Raw genomic sequence first — 24,487 nt, forward strand, 5'->3', positions numbered from 1 at the left:
TTCATTCTGATTCTTTCATAGAATCTATCTGTTTAGGGGCTGGCATTTTGGTGTACCAAGTTAAGCTGCTGCCTGCAGTGCTGGCATCCCAGGTGCAGGTTCGAGTTGTGGTGACTCTTCTTCCTATCCAGCCCCTTGCTAGTGCACCTGATAGAGCAGCAGAGGATGGCCCAACAGCTTGGGCCACTGCAGCCAGTTGGGAGAACTGGTGGATCTTTCTGGATCCTGGCTTTAGCCTGGCCCAGCCCTGGCTGTTAGGGCCATTTGGAGGACAAACCAGTGGATGGAGGATCTCTCGCCCTCTAGCTCTGCCTTTCAAATAAATTTTTTTTTAAAATCTATTTTTTACATAATTTATAGCACACTGTCTACTTTTTCTATGAGACTACTTAACATTTTAATCATAGTTATTTAAAATTCCCTGATAATTTCAGTACCAATGTCACATCTAAGTCTGATCTAATGCTTCTCTTTTGCTCCTGTATTTTATCTTGCCTCTCAGCATGCTTTATAATTTTTGGTTGAAAACACGACATGTACCAGGTAATCAGAGTTGAAATAAATAATCTTAGTGTGAAAAAAAAAATGTATGATAATCTGTCTAGCAGTCAGGCCGTATTTAATGTTTGCTGTAGCCATTGGTACGAGAGATTTCCAATTTCTCTACAGTCCCTTTTGCTGTCCTCCTTGCTGATTGTATCTTCCTAAGTAGCCCTTTCTGTTGAGAGGGTGAGAATTGCAGTTCTGACCATAACTCAGTGACATTATATAAAAATCCTGTTGTGCATAACTGCAAGTAGTGGGGAGGGGGAACTTTCTAGTCTCATGATTCAATCTTAGTCTCCCAGTGTCCCTTTGCTGTGACTTCGTGAGCACTTTAGCTTTGGGACAGTTTCCCCAACACCCTCTTAAGAAAGGCAGGGAGGCTAGGAGCGGCTAGGGTGGCATGATGCTCTGCAGCTGGGGCAAGGCTTATGGAAAGCATCGTCCCCTGGTGATAAGCCTTGTTTATGGAGAACATGCTGGGAGTATTTCACTCTGATTATTCTTCCTCTGACCCAGCCAGGACTACAGGGGCTCTTTCTCAGATCTTCACTATGTGAGCCTAGTGGGGTTCCTAGAGGTAAAATCCACACAAGTGTGGGGGCCTTTTAAAAGGACAGCCCCCTAGGAGTTTTGCTGTCTCAAATTAATCCTCACTCGCTTTTAGCGAGAATTAACACGTGCTTCTGTGAACTGTGCTCTAGAGAAGCAGATCTCAGACATCACTCTCCAAGTTTAGCTTTCTCTCCAGATTTCTGAGTATTAGTTTGCCCGTGTTGGTGCTCAAAACTTGAAACCTCAGTGTGTGGCTACTCTGTGCTGAGTGATTTGCACTGAAAGAGAGCAGAAAAGCTCTGACGGCAGATTTATGTGACCTTCACCCATCCTTCTTCTCTTACTCCTCTTCTCTAAGTGAGTCACAGAAACCAAAATGTTCACTAGGGCTGGTCATATACATTGGAACTCCTCTTCTCCAAAGCAAGTTATAAAACCTAGAAAGGTTTCTTTTTCCCTTGAAGACCCTTATTCCATAGAGGTCCTGCTTTATATCCTGCAGGAAGGAATGCTACACAGAAAAGACTGTCCATGGTCTTTCTGGAGCATCCCTCTTCAGCCTGTAAACATTTGGTCCAATCATTTTTTACACAATTGTCCATCCATTACATAATCTAAGCATAAAAATAAGTAGTTTTCTTTGGGTGCTTGTGTTTTCATTTAAGGCTCCCATATCACTATAAAACTGATTAAACAAATTTTGAAGCCTTTCTTTTGTTCTCCTTTTTTTATATTTTATTTGACAGGTAGAGTTATAGACAGAGAGAGCGAGAGAAAGGTCTTCCTTCTGTTGGCTGACTCCCCAAATGGCTGCTATGGCCAGTGCTGTGCCGATCTGAAGCCAGGAGCCAGGTGCTTCTTCCTGGTCTCCCTTGCGGGTACAGGAGCCCAAGCACTTGGGCCATCCTCCACTGCCCTCCCGGGCTACAGCAGAGAGCCGGACTGGAAAAGGAGCAACCGGGACTAGAACCCAGCACCCATATGGGATGCTGGTGCAGCAGGCAGAGGATTAACAAAGTGAGCAACGGTGCCAGCCCCCTGTCCTGTGTTTTGTTATAGGGATGTTGTCTGTAACCTTTAGGATGGGTAAGGAAAGCTATCATGCTTTTCCAGCACTACACTGTAAACTTCTGATCTTTGATAGATTCAAGAAAATTGATCAACTCTGATTTTTCTGCTTTTTCTTATGAGAGTGATGAGTTCTAAACTCTTAATATTTTGGGGATTAAATCATTAATATTAAGCATGATTTTAAAAAAAATGTCTGCTTCCATTCTGTATTTGTAGATAAATACTGGGTTTTGATATAAGATGTAGTTCTTCCTAGGGTTCAAAATGTTCCAAAAAATATTGCCAGGGCAAGCACTTTGGCATAGCAGATAAAGCCGTCACCTGCAGTGCCAGCATCCCATATAGGCACTGGTTCTAGTTCCGGCTGCTCCACTACCGATCCAGCTCTCTTCTGTGGCCTGGGAAAGCAGTAGGAGATGGCCCAAGTCCTTGGGCCCCTGCACTCCTGTGGGAGACCCAGAAGAAGCTCCTGGCTCCTGTCTGCAGATCAGCACAGCTCCAGCTGTTGTGGCCATCTGGGGAGCAAACCAGCAGATGGAAGACCTCTCTCTCTGCCTCTGCCTCTCTGTAACTCTGCCTTTCAAATAAATAAATCTTTAAAAAAATATTCCCATGAGGCAGAGAAAACAAGACTGTGTGCCAATTTTGCTGATGCTTTTCTTCTTCATATTCCCATACAGATTCATGTAATGGTGATGTATATTGCTACATATCAACAAATAGTTTTTTTTTTTTTTTAAGAAACCTCTCAATTTATAGAACACTGCAGTTGAAGAAAAGATTTGGAGTGAAGGAGGGAGGGAGGATGGGGTAAGAAGTGTTATTATGTTCTTTAAACTGTATATATGAGGCTGGCGCTGCAGCTCACTTGGCTAATCCTCCTTCTGTGGCGCCGGCACCCCAGGTTCTAGTCCTAGTCGGGGTGCCGGATTCTGTCCTGGTTGCTCCTCTTCCAGTCCAGCTCTCTGCTATGGCCCAGGAAGGCAGTGGAGGATGGCCCAAGTGCTTGGGTCCCTGCACCTGCATGGGAGACCAGGAGGAAGTGCCTGGCTCCCGGCGGCCATTTGGGGGGGTAAACCAACAGAAAAGGAAGACCTTTCTCTCTCTCTCTCTCACTGTGTAACTCTGTCAAAAAAAAAAAAAAAAAAAAAGAGAAAAATAAAACTGTATACATGAGATACATGAAATTTCTTCCATTTATATAAATAAAAATTTTTTAAAAACAAAAAAGATTTGGAAATTTTTAATTAAAATAATTGGTAAATAATTTATTTATTTACTACAATTTTGCTATTTAACCATGTAGATAATATTATAGTATGGTAAAACTTGAGAAACACGGTATATTAGTTTTCTGCTTTTCTAATAAACAATTTGAACTTTAATATGTTTTATTCTTGCCACTACTCTTAGCCAGTAAGTATACTGACCAAAATATCCCTATTAATGTCAAAAATTTTATTTGATAACTTGATTTGCTATTTGAGAAATATTATTTTAAGTATTTCTTAATTTACCATATTGACTTTTCTGTAGTGATTTCAGTCCAACAAGATTTAAATACTAAAATTAATTAGCTCAAAATTATTGTTCATTTAATTAGTTAAGACTACAGTTTACAGAAATAGGGGGATTAGATACAAGGAGGAAAGAACAACTAGGAGAGGGAGAGGGGATTCTTTCTCATCTCACGTCTGCATGTACTTGTCCATGGAAGGAAGCTGTAAATGAAGTGTTTATAAAGGCCGATGCAAAGTCTATTCCTTCTTATAAAGTAATTCCAACCTAAACTGTGCAAGCAAGTCCGTGGAGGGAACACATGCTCTGCACAACAACGGCCTACAAACGCTCTGTAATTGAACTGCATTATAGCTACATTCTAAAAGAAAAAAAAAAAACACAAAATATGCTCAGTGTTTAACATCAAATTCAATTTTATATATTTTTACTATATTCCCAGTTCACAGTAAGCTTGGGCATCTTTTTATTTCCAAATATTTATGAAGTCATGTTTATGAAGTTTCACATGGTAATGTTACTCTCTGTTCATAAATGGATGTTATAAACAACCAAGTAGTCCTGCATTTATATGAAAACATTCAGACATTAATATAGATTTTTATTTCAGTATAATGACTGGAGCAAGTGTGGTTATTTTAAATCTGACATAATTTATCATGCTGTAAGCAAAGCAGAATAATGAAACTGTTAGCTTCATCAATGAAACAATGAAATGATGGGAATATTACATGTAGAAATCAGCATGATGATAAAACAATAAAATGAATTATACTTTCCACAACAACAAAAAAACTTGAATTCTTGAGGGTGAATTATGGGAAAGGAAAAAGATTAATGTAGGATGTAAATAATAAAAGTCCACTTTGGCTACCCATAGATATATAATCATGGACTCTGACATCGTGAAATGTACAATTCTAGGTGAACAGAAACATTAAAAGCTGTAGGAGATCGATATCAAAACCACGAATGGCTCTCCAAAGTCACAGTTGTTTGGGAAGTATTCTGCATAGCAGCCTTGGTATTAGAAAGTGTTGGGCTGTGAAGTCCGGGTTACTTTAGCTTTGATCCCATTTATTTACTTCATTTTCTGAGTTAAAAAAGAACAGAGTAGGATTCAATATTTTAAGGTCATCTTGAATTAAGGAATTACATGTGAAAAGAGCCTTGTGAGGTAGCATGGGATTATAGAACAGACCTGAATTTTTCTCTAGTCTTAATATCATAATATTTGGATATTTGAATAGGTATGTAGAAATACTCATATAAACATAGGTACCTAATGTAAATGTTTACATGTATTAAAACCTGCATATTTTTTTTAAATCCGATTATCTATTAGTCCTAATGTTGAATAGAGTAAGTGATCTCAGCTCTGTATGTAAATATTGATGTATATTAACAAATGCTTTCTGCTGCCAATTTCAAAATGGGTGATGTTACTGGCTGTCACTTAGCTACATGGTATACAAACTAATTTCTCATAATTTACACATTCTTCCTTTTGCACATACAGATTAATAACAACCTTGGGTGTGAAAACTAAACACAGGAAGCACCTGCGGAACAATATTCATTTCTGTAGGGAAGTGAAACCATTTTTCATAAATTTATCGAAAGGAACTCAGGATGATGTTTGTACTTGTATATAAAAGCCTTACCTAAAGCTTTCATACGCCAGACTTTCTGATTCCAAAGGGCTGGTCGTGTTCTAATGCACTTATTATTTGATGTAAATTCAGCCTCCACAGTCTCAACAATTACTTCATCTCTCAAAATAATGAATATTTCACCAGGATTCTATAAGATGAAAATGTGACCCAATTAAGCAACTGCAGTTTGCATTAAACAAATTTATTTATTAATGATAAAGGTCATAAACTATCCTTAAATAAGTCTCAAATTGTGTTTTTATTTTCAATCACATTCAGATATGAAAAATATAAATGTGATTCTCACTGCATTTTAAAGTCATAATTTTGGTGTTTTTAATAAATGCTCTGTTTTTCTCCAATACCACGTTTTCCAGCTGAAACAACAAAGACCAGTGAGACTCAGTTGCTCCCTTTTCCTCTTACCTCCTTCTACGTATGACTTCGTAGGCCATGGTCCAAGCAAGATTTTGCAGATACAGCAGGGGCTATAAAATCAATTGTTAACCAAATCCTTTTCCTTCTAACCTTCTACAACTCACCTTGCTTTTTATATATGAAGGTTGAGTAAGTTCAACTTTAAGAACTCTTAAATTTTAAGTATAATGTTATTTAAAAATTTTTAATGGTTGTATATTTTTATAAAATAGAAATTCTATGGTAATTATTTATGAGGGTCTTTGAAGGCTCTGAGTTGCTCAAAGGTCATACATCTAAATGTTTCAAGATTTAATTAAGATGGAAATGTTAAATCTAGGAACACAATGTAACTTTTGAAGAATTTTGTCTTTTGAAAAATAATTCAGAAAAAAATAATAGAGATGAGAAGACTGGAGTTTATTCAGAGAAAATAAAGGAATAAACATTTATTGAGCATCTATTTTATACTAGGAATTATGCTAAGTACCCTTTATATGAAGGCATTTCTTTAAATCCTAATCAAAACATAAATACATATACACATACACATAGAAAAACCAAAATGGAGGTTATTTTTCCCTTTTAGGTACAGGGAAAATAATACATAGACTTACATTCTGAAGATTAATCAGAACAATCTAACTCACAAATCTACAGTATTCCAAAAATAAATATTATCTTTATGAGTATATCATAAAGATAGCAGATATCACCATTTAAAGGCTTTCTTCAATGTTATACTAAATTTTAGTCCTATAATAAACAGGAAGCTCATTTACATGCTCTTATAAAGTCATGCTTATGTAAAGTTATTAATTTTAAAATTCTTTTATTTAAACATTAACTCTCTAAGCATGAATCATCCTACAATAAAACACATCTGAATGCTTTTTATTAGTTTTTTATGATTTATTTATTTGAAAGTCAGAATTATTACAGAGCCAGGGTTGGTCCAGGCTAAAGCCAGAAGCTTCTGTTTCTCCCATGTGGGTGACGGGATCCAAAGCACTCTGGCCATTTTCTGATACTTTTATTAGGCTGTTAGCAGAGAGATGGATTGAAAGTGGAGCAGCCAGGGCAGAAACTGGTACCCATACAGGATGCTGGCATTGCAGGTGGTTGCTTTACCCACTAATCCACAATGCTAGTCCCTCAATAGTTTCTACAAATATTATGTGTCATTTCAGCTGACACACAAATCCACTTTTGGCATTTTCCACCCAAATCTAATACTGCCAACTATTTGGCCACAAAATATTTTGAATTCCTCCTTGCCAGTAAACAGCACATGGAGAACAGACCCTATTGCAATGGAACTACCAGAATTCCTACTATTGCTCTTGTCCCACACTGGCAACAAGAAAAGAGGTCAAGAATGTGAGTGCCCCCAATATGCACCCCTGCAACCTCCCTCCCACTCTTCAATAAAGCTCACTTCTAGCACAGTTCTTTTGTTCCTTTTGCTTTTCCTGTCTCCTTACCTCAAATCTTTAACAGCCAAATACTGACTTTCCATTTCACTTTTGCTCAATTCCCCAAGCTGCTCTGCTTCAAAGCTCTTTCAGGTTCTTTTCTATGTATCACGCCCTGCTTTACTTTGACTTATCCCTATCCAAGCTTGATCAATGCACGTGTATTCTCCCAGTGCTTTCTTCACCCAGCCATCTCATTCTCATTCTAGAGTACCCACACAGGCTGCTTCTTATGCATCAGATTCCTTCCTTAATAGAGGGCAAGACTTGACCTTTCAACCATTTCCAGAGAAAAGTTCTAAACCAAAGGCAAGCACACCTGCCACTTCAAATGAGAGATTTGTGTCTTCATTTGTACCCAGGGCTGGCTTCATGGGCCAATGACATGTACAGTCACCTGGGATCCTATACCTAAAGCCTCTGCACTTGGTTAAATGCTCTGTCACTGCCTTGAATTGCTTAATAACTTGAACAGGGGCCTTGCAATTTCATTTTGCACTGAAAATTAAATGGCTGGCCCTGCTTATTCATCATACTGGTATGCTTTTGGGTTAGTTCCTTTTCTTCCTCTACCTCTGACATTTATCATCCTCATCTAGGTTTAACTCAGGTTTCACCAACTGCACAAAATCTTTCATGAGAGTGCATCCACAAAGAGTGTTAGCACTTTCAAAGAGGCTGGAGTTTTTCATGCCCACACCTCTCTTCTATTTGTATGTCATACTCTTAGTCTGTCATGTCTACATCACCCCCACTAAATTTTATACATCTTAATTGCATTTTATTTTCTCAAATCATGTGGAACTTTGAAAGAGCGAAGCACGTGAGAAATATCTTCACCAATTGCCTGCATCTCCATGTACGTAGCCTTCTCCAAGAGGGAAGATTTCTCCTTTATCATATGGGTACATTTCATTCAATGGAGCACAATCTAGAACATTTGAATTGTCATAAAATTAGCTTTTATTGCCATTATGAATCTGCTATTTTGCTCTCAATCTTTCCGATTCCTTGGTATATCCTTTATTTGGATCTGAGCATTCAGAGAAACAAAAGAATTTGGTATTATCACTGCCAAACTCTAAAGTTTTGCCACATTGGAGACAAATCTTGAGACCTAACCCAAAGGATGGAAACTTGGTCTACCGTATGACAGGGTGATAGTGAAAAATCCTGGTTGTGTTAGGATGAATTTCTTCATTAAATCATTTTAGTTAGCAGCAGAGGATTCTGATTCTAGTGGACAATATCAGCTTACTGTGGCTTTTGTACAGTAGCCAGTGGCTTCTCATGTATTCCTGACTATGTTATCCGGCACAGGTCATCCAGGATAGGTTCTTGTCAAGTAAGGACAACTCTGCAGATTTCTGCAGGTGACATCAATCTGGCCCATGAAAGCGGAGCAAGCATTTGATTATGGCAATGGTGTAAGATTGGGCTGATAGTTCTCCCCTTCAGAGTCACCTTGGAAGCTTTTAAAACTCTCAGTGCACAGGTTCTAAGAGACCATATTTATATGTGAATTTCCGGCAATAGGATACAGGCATGATTAGTTTTTCAAAATTCTCCTAGGAGTCTCTATAAGAAGCTAAGTTTGAGAAATATTTTACTAAGTGAAAAGATGTCTTTCGGCAACTATAGAAATAATTGGCCGGCACTGTGGCTCACTTGGCTAATTTCTGCCTGCAATGCCAGCAACCCGGGTTCTAGTCCCGGTTGGGGCGCCGGATTTTGTCCCAGTTGCTCCTCTTCCAGTCTAGCTCTCTGCTGTGGCCCGGGAGTGCAGTGGAGGATGGTCCAGGTCCTTGGGCCCTGCACCCGTATGGGAGACCAGGAGGAAGCACCTGGCTCTTGGCTTCGGATTGGTGCAGCACTGGCCGTAGCGGCCATTTGGGGGGTGAACCAACGGAAGGAAGACCTTTCTCTCTGTCTCTCTCTCTCTCACTGTTTAACTGCCTGTCAAAAAAAAAAATTAGAAAATCACCTGCAAAAGGGCAATATTTCACAATATAGATGCTGCAGACATTAACACACTCCATCATCTTGTGCTATTTCATTATTTTTCAGTGAAATCACAGGATCAGGCTTTAAGTCAACGTTGGTTACCAAGACTCGTTTGTGATTCGACATCAGAACAGTGCTGCTGTTAGCGCTACCGTGTGTGTGTGTGTGTGTTTGTGTGTTTTAACATTCTGTTCATTGCCTAGGAATGAACTGGAAGGAAGTAATGTCTGAGATGCTTATGGCCCTTAAGCATCACATCCTTTCAATATACTCAGGGCAGCTCTAGATTTGCTGTTGATTGCACAGATGCTGTTCTGTCTTGTGGGTTTGGAGACTCGGGTGGTTTCAGCCCCAGAGGGATGCCAATGGGCAAGCCTTACAAAATGAAGGCCTCTACCAGGGAACGTGCCCTTTTCTAAGATTCAGAAAAACCATTCAATGAAATTAACATAATTCTAGCTACTGCTCAAATCATATTAATGGCTTTTGTGGTTGCACTATAACTTCAAGAATTAAATTTACTTAAGAAATCAAAAGGTGACTGAACTTCCTATAAAAATGTTTCTGCCTGGGGTAGGTGTTTCACTGCCTGGGATACCTACATCCCATATCCCCATATCAGAGTAACTGGTTTGAGCATCAGCCCTTCTGCTTACAATACAGATTCCTATTACTGTGCACCCTGGGAGGCAGCAGGTGATGACTCGAGTACTTGAGTCCCTGACACACACATGAGAGACTTGGATTGATTTCTAGGTTCCTGCCTTTGGCCTGGCCCAGCCAGCCCTGATGGTTGCATGCATTGGAGGAGTGAAGCAACAGATGGAAGACATCCCTGTCCTTCTGCCTTTCAAATAAAATGATTAGCATTATCATCAGGATTTCTACAGTGGGAGAATAAAACAAAAGTAAGTAGTATGGCTTTATTATGCTAAAGTATATCAAAAAAGTTTAGGAGACAAACTAAGACTGCACTCCGCATTTTCTTCCAAAGTGGAAGGAAAATGGCATGCTAAACATCTGCCTGCACACAAAAAACAGGACAAAGAAAATAAGCTCACTCTTAATTGCTCTCTGGGATGGTGCCACTGCAAAGGAATTAAATATAGAATCCATTATCGAATCTGTCACAGGAGCTCATAGAAATCACAGGCGAGGTCAGGAATAGACAGCAAACTGCAGCACTTGCAAGAGTGGCCCCATCAAGGAAAACATTTGGATGCTCTCAAAGCTTCCAGTAAAATCTGTAAGAAGAGTGACTGGACTCATTCCTTAGAGATTAGGCAGTGCTAGCAAGACATTCTAGAGCAATTAGGCAAATTGCAGAGAAGCCGTGGAGGGCATCCTTGAATTCTTGATCCCATTGTAAAGCAAGTTTGAAGGTGATTTAGGTAAGAGGGTAGATATATTTTCTGCCTTGAGTGATTTCACTTTGTCTATTTCTCTCGATAGATATAATTTTATTTACTTGGTATGCAGAGAGGGGGCGGGGAGAGAGAGAGCTCCCCTCTGTTGCTTACTCTTTAAATGTCCACTATGGCTAGGGTGCCAAAGCTGGGAGCTTGGAACTCAATCCCAGTCTCCCAAGGAGGTATCAATAACCTAACCACTTGACCTGCTGCCCCCTAGGGTCTATACCAGCAGAAAGCTGAACTCAGAAGCTCCAGCCAGGAATCAAACCCATTTACTTTGATGTGGAACATGGCCATCTTAGCTGCTAAGAAAAACATGTGCCTCTCTATTGATATTTTTTGGAACACAGAAATCATTTTTGTGAGCATGTTGTATTATGGGATATTTAGTAGCATGCCATGCTTCTACCCACTAAATGCAAGTAGCAATCCCCAAAATACTACAGCAAACCATGTCTGCAGACTTTGACAAATGTGCCCTTAGTAGAATTAGGGCAAAATTACTCCCAGTTGAAAACCATTGCTTTGAGGGTATTTGCTAAAGAAATTTGTGGGATTTAAGACTTTGGTGTAATGGACAACCAACCAAAGAGACACTACCAAATAACTCATCAGATCTGGTTCTAGTCTAGATACTATTTGAACAACAGAATGCCTCACAGGTCGATTTTTGATCAGTGAGATAAAATTGGATAGAATTAATTGAACAATTGGTATGTTTGACAGATTTGGAATTCACTGACTTTGTATTTCTCATGGCCAATTATCATAAGATAAAGATCAAGAGAACTAGATTATACTAGAAAAATATTTGACTAGGCCCATATACAAAGGCTTAAAAAAAAAACGAAATAGAACAATGTGTCAATAATACAGAAGTAAAAGAAGAGGCCAAATTAAGCAAACTTAAACTATTAATGCTTACCTAGGTTTCTCTCTAAGAGACATGGAGTAATTTACATACATAGAACACTAAAGGCATTTCTTTGGTAGTGCATGGATAAAATGTTGAAGAAAGAAAAAGCCTTGCTGTTTTTAAGGAGGCACAAAATGTTTAAGGCCCAGGACACACAAATTCTGTGGAAAGCAACAGTGCTGGGCAAGATGTCAAGGCAGACAGATCCATCCTGCAAGTTCCTACGGTCTCTGGCAGCAGCAGCAGCACCCACTGCCTCCATTACAATCTAATACTGATTCCCCAGGACAGGTGACATGACTGGAGGAGAACTCCTCTAAGAGGCAGGTGCACAGATCTCAGAGATTTCACAGCAAGAAGAGTCAGCAGGAGGTTTTGATACTAACTGCTTGCTCATCAGAGAAAATGAAGATTATGCCACTCTAAAGATCTCAGCATTAACTCAAGGTTTGCACGCTGGAAAGTCAAAACTGCCACAAGGAATGAATAGGTTTGAAGACACTGAGTGTGAATAAGGCATATCTTAAACCAGACCTGGTGACTGGCAGGAATAATATTCTCAATTTGCAGTAGTGTAGAATGGCAGGAAAACCTCAACTACATCTTGGGTGAGAAAGTATTGGTTGGAAGAGTTCTGAGAAATGAGTTTAAGTTCAAAAGTGGTGCTTTTAGATGATTACCATATAATGAATATTACTTTGGCTAATCTAAAACATGACTTGCACTCAGTTGAATACAAATGGTCTTTCTGGAGTTGCTTGGTGATCATAAGTTCCAGGTATGGACAATGCACGCTTTTGCCTGAAATAACTATTTCTGGGCCAAGGATTTTGAATTTTTAGTAAGGGGTTGGTGCTGAAATAATCTTGTGCAACTCTTCAACTTTTAGGATTATTTAAAAAGTAGGATTCCGAGAGACAGACTGGATATTGAAATAATTTAACTTCAAAGGAACTGAAAGAATTATATCCATGTCAATAAAAAACAGCAGTGATTCTTCTAATGAAAGAAACCCTATCCAGGACTGGCATTGTGGTGCAGTGTGTTAAGCCACTGCTTGTGATGTCACCATCCATATTGGAACACTGGTTTAACTCCTAGGTTTCTGCTAATTCCCTTGAGAAGACAGCAGAAATGGACCACTTATATGAACTTAGGCAGGATAAAGTTTCTGGTTCTTAATTTTGTAGTGGCACAGCCCTGGCTGTTGGGAGTATTTGGGGAGGGAACCGGTAGGTAGAAGATTGATATTCTCTCTCTTTCTCTCTCTCTCTCTCTCTCTCTTGCTCTAAGCTTTCAAATAGATCTTTAAAGAAAAACTCCAAAATGTCTAACCTAACCAGTCACCTGCATATGATCTCTCTCCTTAGAAGGTAGTGAAGTACAGTTTTTGAACTTTGGTTTCATTGTAACATTGGTAATGGGAGGGTTTTATAGTGCTCACATCTTACTATTGCAGATATTTTTAAAAGCAGCTATTTAGACTCACTGCATAACTCCCCACAAGATATTTTTAGTTTCTGCTTTGATTTCATCTACTTGAGAGTCATGCCCGTTTCTTCTTTATTACAGTCCTTTTCTGGCTCTGCCATTATTGCTAACTCAATAGGAGCTGCTGGTTCTGATCATTTTGTCTGATGATCTCCTCCCTTCTATTCTGGAGCTTTTCAAATGGGTTGTAATTTTTCTTGTGCTGGTCATCTCCATCAGTCCCCTCAATCCTATATAGACAGTCAGGTTTCTGGGGTTTCCAAGGTAGTGTCTGAGCAATTTTTATTCTTCTGGAATTGACAGCAAAATAGCATAAAATAGGGGTGCTTTTTCTTAGGTATGGCAGGGGATGGGAGTGAGAGAATTAGACTTCACTCAGCTCAGAATCTTCTCCTTCCTTCAGGACTGTGGCAGGGTCGGGAGTCCCAGCCACAGTGGTCACTGAGTCCGTCATCAGGTCCTGTAAACCCATGGGCTTCTACCTAGGACCCGTCTTGCGACAACCATAAGGCTCTCCTGTGTTCTTGGCTCTTTTCCTTAGAGGACACCCCAGACACTAAAGCCCAACATCTTTCTGTTCACTTAAGAAAGATAAAATAGCCAGAGATTCCAGTCAGGTTCTACCATGATTATTTTACTGATTCACCCAAGGAAGACTTTAGAGAAAGAAATATCAGAACTGTGCTTCATGTAATTATCTAACCAGAAATCCTACCCCAACATTATACTCTCATTCTTGGAAGTCCAAGTTCTTCTAGCTCTTATATTTCCACTTAAGAATATTGATCTTTAATAGATGTCTTAGAATTAAGAAACTGGTGGTCTTAGAAATAAATTTTTTTTTGACAGGCAGAGTGGACAGTGAGAGAGAGAGACAGAGAGAAAGGTCTTCCTTTGCCGTTGGTTCACCCTCTAATGGCCACCGCGGTAACGCGCTGCGGCCGGCGCACCGCGCTGTTCCGATGGCAGGAGCCAGGTGCTTCTCCTGGTCTCCCATGGGGTGCAGAGCCCAAACACTTGGGCCATCCTCCACTGCACTCCCTGGCCACAGCAGAGAGCTGGCCTGGAAGAGGGGCAACCGGGACAGGATCAGTGCCCCGACCGGGACTAGAACCCGGTGTGCCGGCGCCGCAAGGCGGAGGATTAGCCTGTTGAGCCACGGCGCCAGCCTGAAATAAATGTTTTAAAATTCCATTCAACAAGGCTGGTACCGTGGCTTACTTGGCTAATCCTCAGCCTGTGGCGCTGGCAACCCGGGTTCTAGTCCTGTTTGGGGTGCCAGATTCTGTCCCGGTTGCTCCTCTTCCAGTCCAGCTCTCTGCTATGGCCCGGGAGTGCAGTGGAGGATGGCCCAAGTGCTTGGGCCCCTGCACACGCATGGGAGACCAGGAGGAAGCACCTGGCTCCTGGCTTCGGATTGGTGCAGCACGCTGGCCACAACACGCTGGCTGTAGCGGCCACTTGGGGGGTGAACCAACGGAAAAAGGAAGACCTTTCTCTCTGTCTCTCTCTAACTCTGCCTGTTAAAAAAAAATTCTATTAAAGAATGTTGTCCTTTTTTAAAACAATGAATCCAACTGTTTTTTGATAATTTGGTATCTATTGTAGTTACAGATCTATTTGCAAAGTGTCAAATAACTTTTGATGAAATTAGCATTCCTGTGTCCTCCAGTATTAAACTATTCAACAAATATGTATCAAGTGACTTCAACTTGTCAGACTTTGTTCTAGATTCTGAGGATGCAGCTAGGAACAGAGTTGGCCAAAATGCCAGCTATGTTGGGTCATACAATCCAGTTAAGTGCAATCTCTCTTAAAACAACAGGGCCCCTTAAATAACAAGACATCTTTACTGACCTCGCATGGAATTTCAGTGGGGATCACCATTGCCAGTGGCATGATGCTTCTGGAAGCTTCCGGCAAGACATCAATTTCCTTTTTCTGGCTTATTTCCCCAGGATAGTTAACTCTTAGGTCTGCTGGAATTTTTAACTCAAGGTAGTCTTCATGACCTAGAGAAAATTTAATGAATATATATAATAATATAACTACAGCCATGTACTTCCCTTAATTCAGTGAAAATTGTTGACCGTTAATTTCATCAATATATGGGAAGTCTGACTCTAAGCTAGCTGAAATAATTGAAACAATGTTATGATTTAAAAAATGCTACACAAGATAACTAGCAGTATCACCTTTTTGAGGAAACTAAAATCAGCTGTATATTATATTCAACTAGTTAAATGTTTTCCAAAAAAACAAAAAGTCCAATTACCATTTATAATTTCTCTTAAAATTAAAACAGCAAATCTGAAAAATATTAGAACATTTCTTTTTCATGATGGTTATGAAGAAAACACATTTCAATTTACATCAGAATAATTTTTACCATTTGCATATGTGATTTTTAAAAATATTTATTTATTTATTCAAAAGTCAGAGTTATACAGAGAGAAGAGAGGCAGAGAGAGTGAGAGAGAGGTCTTCCATCCAATGGTTCACCTCCCCAATTGGCCGCCACGGCCAGAAATGTGCCAATCCGAAGCCAGGAGCCTCTTCCAGGTCTCCCACGCAGGTGTAGGGGCCCAAGGACTTGGGCTATCTTTCACTGTTTTCCCAGGCCATAGTAGAGAGCTAGATGAAAGTGGAGCAGCCAGGTCTTGAACTGGCGCCCATATGGGATGTCAGCACTTCAGGCCAGGGCGTCAACCCGCTGAGCCACAACGCTGGCCCTTTTTGTGATTTTTCAAAATAAAATCTATAACTATGAGACAACCACTAACATGTTTTTATGAAATACTCATTTCACAGTGAAATTATTAACAAAATGTTAATGTGTTCTATGAAAATGAGCATGTTCTATATCAAATAAGTTCTGTTTTCTTACAGTAGTTTTGCTAACAACATTGACATACTAATATGAATTTTTAATATCAAAGAAGGGTACAGTATCCATTTTTTTTGACAGGCAGAGTAGACAATGAGAGAGAGAGACAGAGAGAAAGGTCTTCCTTTGCCGTTGGTTCACCCTCCAATGGCTGCCGTAGCTGGCGCGCTGCAGCCGGTGCACCGCGCTGATCCGAAGGCAGGAGACAGGTGTGCTGGCGCCACAGGCAGAGGATTAACCTACTGAGCTGCGGCGCCGGCAGTATCCATTTTTGAAAGCACATTTTAACATTTAGAAATTTAGCATTTAGTTTCAACCAAACATTGTTCTTAATTGAAAAAAATATATGAAGAAATAGACAATTATTATTACCTAGTGTCTCAAAGCCCAAAGTATTTCATTGGTACATAGAATCAATTTGACTGAAATCAAGACTCTGACAGCAGCAAGATCATATCTGCAAACTTTTAGCCCACATTGAAATGCCCCACAAATCTCCAAAGTAGAAAACTGGAAAAATGAAAATAAGCTCCTGACAGCTGGAAACTGTCCCGGGGCTTTGAGGAGACAAAGTGCTCTATAAAGGCGGCCTGGCCCCACAGGTAGACCTGGGACTTCTCTGACTGAGCATCAGTATCTTCATAAAACATCATCAGGCAAGGCCACTGTCACCAATGGGTCCAGACAGACACAAAACACAAGAAATGAACATTTCTCAAATCCATGAATGGCCAAATAGCGCGAGTCCTAACCGGTATGAATGAGTGTTCTTTACCAACACTATTTTCATTTCTCCTGCCTCCTAGATAGGTCACACATTCATTTTGCCTAGGCTCTACCTCATTTGGGCAGAGAAAATGCTGTGTCCTAGAAACTCTCTCCATTCCATAGTAACTAGAATAGCATGTCCCAGTTCTAAACAGAGTCATTAACATATCCTGACTACATCATATTATCATTTGTCCCTGCTTCTTGACACGAAGCAAACTCTAGGGAAACCCTGCTTCCTTGAACCTTCCCTCAACTTACTTAAAACAAGCCCATGGTCCTGCAAAGTCTTTTTAAATACCTTCTTATTGAGATACTCTATGGTTCTCCATTGTGTATGTTCTCTTCACTGCAACAAGAAAAAAACCCAAGGAGTTCAAGTGCAGGTATGTTCCTGGCGGTCTTTGTGTATAGGCCATTGATAGAATAAATAGGAAGACCACTCAAAGGCAGTACAGTTAGACGTAGCTAGAATTTTTTATCTCATTCTACCTAAAACAGTGAAGACCCTGTTCCACAAAGGTAAGCTTATCAGAAAAACAGTAACAAAAGGTGCTCCCTAGAGAGGAACTGTCTCTCAGCATCTAAAAAAAGCAGACTTTTTTGTTTTTGTCTTTTGGTTTCTGTTTTATGAAAGTTAAGAATTAAGGTGCAACCGCACCTGAGATTTCCACACTTCTCTCAGCACTAGTCTTGTTTGAAATGAAATGACAAACAGCCTTTATTTTTCTGACAATTGGAGGCAGTCTCATTTTCTTCTCTGTTGGTGCACACACACACACTCAAAAACACACAAATCAACATAGTGAAAAACTTGTATAAAACTAGCTAATGCATTTTGTGAATTGATTTTATTTTATATACCTTACAGGAAGGAGGTTTAAGTCAATCCACCATGGCAGTATCTAGATTCTAATAATTTCTCTGTGATATTAGGAAGACTTATTTTTATTTACCCTGGAGGCATAATTACACATGTACAAAAAGACTTATCTCTATGAATGTTCACACAGCACAGTTTCAAATTCAAAAAAATGCAAGCAATGTAAGCAATAAGGGACTAGATTAATAACATTTTTTATGATAAAAAGTTGCTGCCAGTAATAAAATTCTACTAAAGATATTTAACATGGAACAAGTACATAATATAACTGAAAAAGTTCAAGTCACAAAATTGTCAATTAGTAGATTCTCATTTAAGTAAGATTAAAAAAAACCCCACACATACAAAGGATTATATGGTAAGAATTCAAGATATACTCTTGAATAAGAATAATATGTCCAGGGCTCGCATTGTGGCATAGCAGGTTAACCTACCACCTGAAATGTTGGCATTCCACATGGGTGCCAACTCAAGTCTTGCTGCTCCACTTCTGATCCAGCTCCCTGCTAATGCATGTGGGAAGGAAGCAGAAGATGCCCCAAATACTTGGGCTCCCATACCCACAGAGGAAAGCTGGATGAAGCTCATGACCCTGGCTTCAGTGTGGCCCAGCCCTGGCCATTCATACCATTTGAGGAACAAACCACTAGATGAAAGCTCTCCATCTCCATTTCTCTGTAACTCTGCCTTTCAATTAAGTAAATAAATCTTTAAAATAATAAATAAGATGTCTATATAGCAAAAATATCAAAAGGGTTATTTCTGGTTAGTGAGCTCAGGGAAATTTCATTATATATGTATGTGTACATAAAATATTAATGATAAAATGCCATGTCATATAGAAGCATGATTTTTCTACAGTGAGAATTTTTTTATACATTAAACTATATACATTTTAAGCAGAGGAATGAATTAAGATTGTAGACTGAGCACACTATCTACCTTCTCTACAACAAGTAAATAAAAAGATTTTAAGAATAAATATATTAGAATACTATAAATTGATAAATGGCTCAATTACATAAGATAAAACTTGAAGAGTTCCAGAAAGATAAAAATTAATCTGGAATTAAATGAAAGCGATACAAGAGTGAAAGCAAATCTCTGTTCAAGTGTCCCTAAAAGCCTAGGCAAGGTATCCCTGGGACCCAATCTTAATTGTAATCCAAGGTTTCCTTCCCCTTCCCCTAGGATGGCCAAAAGAATTCACTGAATTGCGACAGTGGTATAGCTAGCCCTGCGAGATTCTAATTACTGGACTCAAGAAATTATTTGCTTCTTCAATAACTAAAAATGTCTTGGCCAATATTGACTAGAGGGGTTTGTTTAGGATAATTCCTGGTCCAGACAGAGAAATTCCTGGCCTGGGGCAGAATGTAATTAATACCTACATGTAACCCCCCATACCACTGACCAATCAGGGACACGGATACAAACAGAACATGTACCTTTCCCTAATTTCAATGTAGAAGAATCTTTGCCCCTAACTTTCCAAAGAGCCTAGGAATTAAGAAATAGCTGTTCAGTCCTTTGCAAATAAATACCTACTTTCTTCCACCACCCCATGTCAGTGATTGGCTGTCTGTGGTTACATGAGTGGACCCAAGTTTGGGGGGTTCTATAGCAATACCGCCAACTAGTTTTGGGGGGCTGTTCTGCAACAAAAGAAAAAACAGAGCCCAAAACATGTTTGGAAAATGTAACATCAAACACAAGGTTAGTTTTCCAACACTAATTTTCAAATCTTAAACTCCAAATCAAAATTCAAAGAGCAGAATGTGTTCCTAAGAAAAATTGTGTTAATCAGTTAAAATTTCATTAAAAAACTGAAATAATTGGAATTTTCTCAGCTGCTACTTCTGCTGAGCAAAAAGTAGCTTGCTCCTGCCCTAAGATAATAATAGCTCCAGACTCCAAACACGACAAGATGGTACTGGGTCTGCCTAAGGCAACAGCACGAGGCCTGATGTGCTTCCTAACTTTCTGAAAGACAACATCCCCTTTCCTCCCACCTTTTCCAGCCTCTGGTAACCACTTTTCTATTCTCTACTTGTATGATATCATTTTTTCAAAATTCATTTTATTTACTTGAAAGACAGAGAGGTAGAGAGGTCTTGCGTTCAGCTGGTTCCCTGCCCATATGACCACAATGGCCGGGGCTCAGCTGATCCAAAGCCAGGAGGCAGGAGCTTCTTCCTTGTCTCCCACGCAGGTACAGGGGCCCAAGGACTTGGCCATCTTCTACTGCTTTCCCAGGCCATAGCAGAGAGCTGGATCAGAAGAGGAGCAGCTGGGACTTGAACCGGTGTCCATATGGGATGCCAGAGCTTCAGACTGGGGCTTTAACCCACTGTGTCACAGTGCCAGCTCCTGAGATCAATTTTTAAAATATAATTTCATATAACTTTAATGTAGGATTTTTGTATTTTGTGTTTAATTCTTCATCAGTTGGTTAAATCCACATTTGACATAAGGGCAGATTTCCTGATATTTGATAAAACTAAGGAAAAATTGGAAAAAAGTGGAGTATTTAATTTTTATCATATTTGGATCACTTTCATTTTAATGATTTGACATGATAAAAGAAGTTATTCCTGAATATCCAATTACTTAAAATCTAACAATAGGTAACAGGCAAGTCTAATGTTCAGTTTTCTTTTACATCATGTGGATGAAACAAAAAAGAAGCACTTCATCTAGAAGAAATCTGCCCACTATTAGGAAAAAAAAAACCTGTCTTGTAGGGTGACCTTAGGAAACCAGTAAGCACTTACAAGTTTCAGTCTCTTCAGTGACTTAACAGTGTCTTCTTTGCTGAGTCATGTTGATTTCATCAAAGAATATGGATAATGTAAAGGTCTAGAGAAGACATGCAGTATTAGTCTCCTCCTTTTTTCCTTTGATTTCAGATATTAAAATGAATAAAACAATGGTTTTACTGTCAAAAGCTGTCAATTTTATTGTCAAAATCATTTGTTCTCTGTCTATCCCACTATGACTTAGAAAGTAACTGCAACAGTTCTGTGGGATGTCAACATGGAACAACACTTTCTGTCAAATTTATAATCCTGGTAAGTGATTTTATAATCATAATTCTGATAATCATACTAAGTGTATGCTGAAGCAATTCAAATTCTAGCAAGCCCTTCTGGTGTTTTAGTGCCATATAAAAGACTCTAATACTCCCGACCACTCAAGTCAACTGCCATATCTCCAAGTGATAAAGGACATAAATGTACTGCAAAGATGTAATTTTCACAAATCTCTTGATTTGGCACTGACATTCTTAAACTGTTGTTTCTGCAGTATAAACCAAGGGATGCAAAATAAAATGTATTTTTTCAAGGATACTGTAGCAATAATAACAACAAAAACTATTTACCTGTAATACATATATAAGAAAAATACTCAAATGTAAACATTGGTTTCCAATAATAGGAAGAGAAATCTAGTTTGCTTTAAATGCCTATTTCCTACACCCTTCCTCCTCATACATTCTTACTATCCACACTGTACCAGCTAAAGTTTGTTCAAATATTAGTAGGAACTCATATCACAATGATACTTCAAAAATTTATGGAAAATTGAGTTAAAAGTTCAGTTTGGGGATAGAATTGTCACGTAGTGGGTTAAGCCACTGCCTATAACACTAGCATCCCATATAGGCACTGGTTCGAGTCCCAGCTGCTCCACTTCTGATCAGCTCCCTGCTAATGGCCTAGGAAAGCAGCAGAGAATGGCCCAAGTGCTTGGGCCACTGCCTCCCATGTGGGAAACCCAGATGAAGTTTCTGGCTCCTGGCCTCAGCCTGGCCCAGAACTGGCTGTTGAGGCCATTTGGGAAGTGAACCAACAAATGGAAGAGCTGTGTGTGTGTGTGTGTGTCTTTCTCCCTATTTTTTTTCTAACTTTGCCTTACAAATAATTACTTTTAAAAAGATAGGTACATATAGGGGCAAAAAGTTCTAATGCATTCATAATTTTTACATAATCTGTATTTCCATGAATAGACACAAACACACACACATATACACACACACTAAAAACAGCACCACCATGTTAATTGCTTAGATAAAGACATGTAGTATTAAGCATTTAAGTTGTCATCCTTATAACTCCTCAGACATGAAACTAAAACTGAAAATAGTAAATAAGAGACAGAGAACATGTTAGTCACTGGACATGGATTCTCATTATCTCTTATGCCAGTCTTCACGAACTGAGGAAGTGACCATCTTAATCATTGATGAATGGAACAGCCATTCAGTAGTTCTTGGTAAAATGAACAGACGATTGCATTTCAAGTAGAAATACTTGAAGGGGATGGTGTTGGATGGAAGCAGTAGACTAAGAGTGGAAAGGTACCCACCTCTGCTTGGGAAGGACCTGTTTCTAACAATCATGACACTCAGGGAATTAATGACAACTGTAATATCATTCCCAGTACTACCTGAATTCAGCGCACTACAGGTATTTACACATAATAGAGACAAGAGAGGAAGTGCAGGGAAGGAAGAGTAAGACATGGTTAAAGAAACTTATAAAGTTTGTGGACAATAGCATTAAATGTTAACTTTATTTTGGTGAAAAAGTTTTTTGAAACTCATGCACATGAGACGTGTTCAAAATGTTTGTGGAAAATGCATTTTGAAAAAAAAAAACACTATGTATGAATTCAAAACAAACGTATCTTTTAATTCCATTTACCATGAATTTTTGAAATACTCTTGTTTGTCCAGCTGTCATCTACTCAACGACTCAGCAGAAGAGGGCATCAGCCTATTAAGTAGCTAGAACTTGGGAAATAATTCAATGGCTGAAAGAGAGTTGGAAAGATGCTAGAACAAAGTGGTACATCCTTCTGTAGGCCTGGAAGAGTAAGAATATTTAAAGGCTGCAAATTAAAATAAACTATGTTTAGGTAACAACAGAATGGCTTCACTCTGTGTTGTTTTCATGACCATAAATGAATAAGCAATGACATAAATGAGTATAAGAATGTTAGCCTTCATTTTAATTCCCATGCCCTTGACCACAGATGTTTTATTTTTCTCCCATCCTCAGTGAATGTCTATGCGATTTAGCCTCTGGATATCATGCCTGATCTTACTCTCCTAATGGCAAAAAGGTCAGCCTTAATTTACTGTCAGGAAACTGGAAAGTTCTTAGAAATGATGACTTTTAGCTTAGCTTGAATAGAAAGCAATAACCAATTATTTGTATAAAAGACAAGAATTTTAGCAATTTGACCTAAACTGAATACCCATGGTTTTCTAAACCAATTTCCATATGAGTATTGATAACCACACCTATTGAAGGTTTCCAAAGTTGTTGAGATAGGCATTACCTGCATTATATAGGATAATATATTCTGTGAACAAATATTTATCAACTGAGTATGTATTAGGTACTATTAAAGATGCAGAGGACACTGCCATGAGCCTTTCTTCATAGGACTAGCAATCTAGTGGGGGTGGGGAGGCAAACAACAGAGGAGTAAAATAAGAAGGGTAGCAGGTGCTAGTAAGTGCTCAGAAGGAAACTGAAGCCACGAAACCTGATAGAGGGCACAAGGCAAAGGGTTAATAGTTGCTGTTTCAAACAAGGAAAATAGGGTTCTGACCAATAATGCATCTTTCCGAGGCCGTACAACTTATTATTATTGATAATCTGGCTAATCAGAATCCAGAGGCCCCCTAATTACCTCTTTGCTGTTTGCTGACCTACAATAATATCCACATATGTGACAGTAAATCCATCATAGGAAGGATATGATAGAATCAATGTGGCAGGCATTTGGCCTAGCAGTTAAAATACCAGGTAAGACACCCATGGCCCCCATTAGAGTACTAAGATTCAATACCTGACTCCGGCTCCTGTTGCCACCTTCCTGCTAATGTTGACCCAAAAGGAGTCAGTGGTGATCACTCAAGCAATAGGGTTACTGTTGTGAATAAAGGAAACCTTGGCTGTGATATTGGCTCTTGCTTCTGACCTTGGCCCAGTCTTGGCCATTGGCCATTGTGGTCACTGGGGGAGTGAATCAGAATAAGTGACTCTGTTTATCAGTCTTATTCTCTATCTCTGCCTCACAAATATTTTTTTTAAAAAAAGAATCGAAGAAAAAAAAATTCAGTTCTGTTCAAAACAGCATATGGTCCACACCCCCAGCAAAATGTCTAAATCATTAATTCTTACCATAGCATAAGATTAAACTCCATTTGACATTAAATTGATGCTCTGGTTTAGAATTGCTAATTTACATAGGAATGGTACTTTTTATGTAAATGAGTATGTTTATCAGCTCTTGTTGATCACTGAATTATCTCACAAGAATATTTTAGTTTATAACAAATTCCCAGGGGTGGTTTATATGTTGTTGGATTGAATCTTGCTGCTAGAGAAAAATTATTCTCCTCTTTATACTGCCAAATGTGGAATCATTATCAATAGGTAATGACAATTCTCTTCAGTTCTTATGACAGTGCTTGGCTCAAAGGATATTAGAATTATTTTTTAATGTAAGAATTGAAGGAATTGGCCGATTATGAACACACAATATAAGAAATAGTATGTCCTCTTGTGTAAGTATAAGGCTATTTGAAAATTGGGCTTTAGAAGAGAAAAACCAGTGTTCTGATTCAATAAGGATTTTCTCAGTTTTCTCCCCACTTGTAGATCATGCTTCTTGTGCAAAGAATGCAGTGTCTTTGAGTCTCAGATTCACCATCTGTCAAATAACAATGCTTGCAAAGATATTATTTGAGACCAGTTTTAGCTCTTAAACTAGTCTATGATTTATTTATGAGAGTTTTTAAAAATTCATCATATCAAGTACTAGAAAAATGTTTGCATAAATTTATAACTTTTATTTTTTATCTTTCATGTTTGTA

General features: G+C 38.9%; 1 protein-coding gene across 1 annotated transcript in view; it reads right to left on the reverse strand.

Annotated features, from left to right (window-relative positions):
* The window catches only part of BANK1 (B cell scaffold protein with ankyrin repeats 1), a 313,671-nt gene that overhangs the window by 236,501 nt on the left and 52,683 nt on the right, over nt 1-24,487 (reverse strand). The window contains exons 4-5 of the mRNA XM_062198907.1: nt 14,915-15,069; nt 5,352-5,490 (exon numbers count right to left, since the gene is read on the reverse strand). Of these exons, the coding sequence (XP_062054891.1) occupies nt 5,352-5,490; nt 14,915-15,069 (294 nt within the window). The remainder of the gene's footprint in view (nt 1-5,351; nt 5,491-14,914; nt 15,070-24,487) is intronic.

Source organism: Lepus europaeus, chromosome 8 (assembly GCF_033115175.1).
Source record: "Lepus europaeus isolate LE1 chromosome 8, mLepTim1.pri, whole genome shotgun sequence".
Taxonomy (NCBI): domain Eukaryota; kingdom Metazoa; phylum Chordata; class Mammalia; order Lagomorpha; family Leporidae; genus Lepus; species Lepus europaeus.